The sequence below is a fragment of the Arabidopsis lyrata genome, assembly GCF_000004255.2.
Source record: "Arabidopsis lyrata subsp. lyrata unplaced genomic scaffold ARALYscaffold_797, whole genome shotgun sequence".
Classification (NCBI taxonomy): domain Eukaryota; kingdom Viridiplantae; phylum Streptophyta; class Magnoliopsida; order Brassicales; family Brassicaceae; genus Arabidopsis; species Arabidopsis lyrata.
The window spans coordinates 1-4,423 of NW_003302045.1; the positions used below are offsets into that span (position 1 = coordinate 1).

General features: G+C 34.2%; 1 protein-coding gene across 1 annotated transcript; it reads right to left on the reverse strand.

Moving 5' to 3' along the window:
- Positions 1-121: 121 nt before the first annotated feature.
- LOC9298349 (transcription factor bHLH139) lies at positions 122-1,538 on the reverse strand. The gene is made up of 4 exons (XM_002862226.2): positions 832-1,538; positions 534-752; positions 317-448; positions 122-217 (listed from the first exon to the last, which is right to left on the reverse strand). The coding sequence occupies exons 1-4, from the start codon at positions 1,078-1,080 to the stop codon at positions 122-124; spliced, it is 696 nt and encodes a 231-aa protein (XP_002862272.2). The 5' UTR covers positions 1,081-1,538.
- Between the last annotated feature and the right edge of the window lie 2,885 nt (positions 1,539-4,423).

Consider the following 4,423-nt stretch of genomic DNA (forward strand, 5'->3'; position numbering starts at 1 on the left):
AAAAGAAAAAAAAAAAAAAAAAAAAAAAAAAAAAAAAATTCGCCACAGATTTCTCGAGAACTAGCTGGGCTGAACAAGACAAACAAACACAAGTCAGTATGTTAGACCAAATGATATTGTCTTACATAAGCCGAGACAAAATATTGTGATGTAGTCCCATATTAAGGCCATTGTGAGCAAGAAGTGCATACATCCATAGATCATCTGAACTCAAGAGCTACATTGCAAAATTTCCAAAAACGGTTTAGGAAAGATTTTACATGGTTTCTTGCAGTACAAGATACGATCAAGACTCCAACAAGACAAAAGCCGTTACCTTGATTTGCAGCTGCAAGAACTTCACGTAATGGACGGCATCTTCCAGCATTGTGCTTATATCGACCTTTGTCCCATTAGGAACTAGGCTCTGCAATGTCTTTAGCCTATCGTTTATCCTTTCTCTTCGTTTCTGAAACATTCATCAACATTATTATTCCATAAAACCTAACAACTAAAAATCAGCAACCAAAAGATTAGTTTAGTTTCCTGAATACCCGAGCATATAGGCTTTGAGGATCGGAAGCTATCCCTTTGTTGGATTTTGCTTTGCGTTTTAGGCTTTTTGATGTATTAGACACTAAACCTAAAGCATTCTCATCATCTGAACTATTATAATTGCTTAGGCTCTGACCATCTCTCCAAGCAGTCTTAGGCTCGGTGACCAAATTGCTTTCTGAACTTATCTTTTGCTTCTTCCTTGGTTTCACCAGCTCCTGCTTTGCGTTAACCGTTATCATTAGCTCATTGCAAAAGAAACATATAGGAAAATTAACATTTTTGACTTGAACTTACTTGTCTTGAGTCATCATAAAGATTCGTTTGGTGATTGGAACCGTCAAGAACGGCCGCATAGTTCCCTTGCAGAATTTTACTAAATGGGAAGAAATCATCAGAAGAAGAGACAACATCAAACTCATTAGGAGCATTGCAAAAGCTCGATTCGTTAGAAGAACATTGATCAAAATTGAACATCCCCAAAAGAGACTCCAATTCACCATCTACAAAAGCTTCATTCTCCATACCGAATGCTTCATTCTCCATAGTGTGCGTTTCTATATTTGTGTATAGCAGCGTGCTAGCTTATATTAGAGGTTTGAGGAGAATAACTTTGAGAAGGAATAAAAATATTTGACGGCTGATTATAAAATCAGGGATTTTATTCTTATTGTATATTGAACAAGTCCTAATGTTCTTAACCTACCATGCATGATCAAATACGATTAGTCAACTTGTGGGGTCAATAAAAGCCAAGTTTAGACAGAGTCAAAGAGGTTATGCCACTCCATTGCATGACGAGTACATTAGTGTTAGCATATTCTATATAGAAGATTCATGTTTTTCAATGAACGTTAAACATTTTTGTGTACGCAAAATCACAAAGAGAGTAAAGAAATAATATATGGATCGCCCCCAATGCACGTTATGTAGAAAATGTCTTGTGACAATGAACTTGTTTTGTTAGTTTTCTAACTTTTAGGAAAATAAATAGTCAATGAAATACTATAGTCCAGATGTTAATTTCTTACCGCAAAACATGATTGATCTTGCGTTGGAGTTTGGAGTGTCCATCCATCCAGTAAGAAAAAGATTCACGATTAGCGGCATGTCCGAATGTCGGATCACAGCGAGTCCAAAACATTTTGACTTCACAACTCAACATTTTTACTAACTACAATATTTTTAAATTATTCTAACTAGAAATTGAATAAAATTAACCAAAAAAGAAATAAATGCGTAAAGAGGATACTAAACAATATAGAAGAGCTACTTTTTAGTCTAAACAACAATTTTCTCGTGACTAGAACATGTTGTATGCTAATGTGGTCGTTGTCTAATCAGCTTGATTCAAAAATTCCTATAATAAGAAACAATAAACGAAGAGATAGTAAAAGACCAAAGGACGGCACGGAATAATTTGAGATTCCGACAAGATGAGATTCATACTCGTTTGCTTGTCTTAAGATCACCCTTACATACACAGAATTTAATAAATCAAAAATCATTGTCCATTATAAAAACAAAGAAACACAGCTCGGAAATGTATTCTTGTGTCTAAGTTTGAGTTAAGATACAATGCATTAAATCTTACGGATTAGCTGTTCATTGGTTGTTAGACTTAATTATTTTTATACCTCCGGTTACTAGACTATAAAGTTCTTTACTAAATATTACTCACAAATATATACTAGCTGTTGTTAAGCTATTGATGATTGATCAGTTCACGATATGTTAGCAAAATAACCATTCAAAATCTTTTTCCGTTCCCATTGCAAAATCTCCCAAAAGGTGCCCCTTCCGCTTGTGAAAGGAAAACCAAAGGCTTACATGCACACATTGTATGTGTGAAAGGACATGCATGATCCTTGACCCATATATTTTCCAAGATTGTACGTAAGTGCTCAGGCCACCAAACTTTGCTGGTATACCTGCTTCGGTAGCGAGTCTTAAACTAGCTAGTGGAACCAAGCCTACGAATCATTAACACTTCATTGGGCTTGCCAAGTGGCGGTTCAAATCAACCCAGTACTCGATAATATAACCCTAAATAAACCAAGTAGCCTTGGTCCAGTGGTAAAGGGAGGTAATTCCCGCCATCTGGGTTCGAGTAGCATTAGCCACCGGGGTTCAAATAATTTAACATGGTTTTCCCGGACCCCAGGATTAGTCTTTGGACCTAGAAAGCAGTCCCGGCTCAGATGGGTAGGGCGGAGGTGCGACGGTCCGGGGCTGTTTTTTTATAAAAAAATTTATATATAAAAAAGGTCCAAATATTTTTTTAAAATATTATTAATATGAGAATTATATTTTAAGAGGCCTAATTATTTATAAGAAAATGTATTAAAAGGCCCAAAATTTTTAAAATAACAATTTTTACTATAAAACTCCGCAAAAATTTTAAAAATTAAGTAAATTTTCTCTTTGTATATAATAATAGGTCAAAAAAATTTTTTTTGCCCTAAGGCTCTCAAATATATTGAATCGGGGCAGCTAGAAAGCTTTTAGAATCACCTGAGTTATCAAAAAAAAATATAACCCTAAATATAAACTTAGGAGAAGATACAAGTAATCTACAAATATACTATATATCGAACAATAAAGGGAGCTACGGATTGTTGAACATATGTGGGCAAAATAACCACTCAACAAACAGCTCCCTCTCCTCTTATCTTCTTACAATTGTTAATCTCACGCACGAGAGAGGTTTACGACTTTAGATTTGCATTAGATATTTTCTTCTATGCTTCTCATTACGTTTTTTTTTTAAAAAATTGGTTTTTTCATCTAAACTTTGTTCTTGCTTTCAGTACTCATTTATTCATAATCGTTCATTTTTGTACTTTCGTTAATCGTTATGCATGGGTAGTTTTATTATTGGGGTTTAGGGGTTCTTAAAAGGGATTCAGGAATTGATCATTAGGGTTTTGATACTCGGAACATATTTAAAATTCTTCTAAATTTGTGAAACAGCCTTTTGCTTTATTGACAATCTAGTTAGTGAGCTTAGATAGATTTACTTTCCGAAAATTTGATAAATAACCTTAACTAATTTTGAAGAGCAAGCTCATAAATTGCAAATGTTTAGTTATGACGTTTTGTGAGCACATTGAGTTTATTTTTTTTTATTTTAATTATCTCATTGAATTATATTAAATATTACACTGGTCCAACTTTTTCTCTACGGCCTCTTGTGCTCCAAGCTAAAATACATTCATTTTTTATGTTTTCTTAAATTTCTTAAGAAATGCAAAATTAACCTCAGGATGAGAAACATGAAACTATGAAAAAAATTCGGAGTTCCTTCTAATAAAAAAAAAAGAGAAAAAAAGTGGTTGCAGGGTGTACCTTGCGACCTCTTGTTATCATACAACGCACATTTACTAACAAAATCAATGATTCTTTCTAGAAAATGACGCCCGAATTAATAAATCAACAATGAGCGGCAGCAAGCTGTACCTTGCCTTGCTTGTATTCAAGGCCGGTGCTCGGCTCTGATAAAATATAACCAATATTATCTCTAGTTGGTATATGTTAAGTGATATTTTAAACACATTTTATAGGGGTTTTTTTTTTATGTTATCGAGTCTTTTAGTCGAGAACATGTAGCTTTTGATGTCTTTTAGTATTTTCAGGTTTTTGGTCCGATATATGAACACCACATTCAAGTATATCTTTTTTATTCCTTCTACCTCTTCTTTCCACGATTGCCTCCCGTGCTCCAAGCCAAGGTACATTCTCTTTCCCCTTCCTTTTTTCTGTTTCCACAAAAAATTTAGGATATACAAATTAACCTTCGGATGAAATTTTGAAAAATTATCGAATCTCCTCTTAGCTTAAAAATCCTGAGAACATCATCTAAATCCTCCATGTACTGGATAGCTGATGA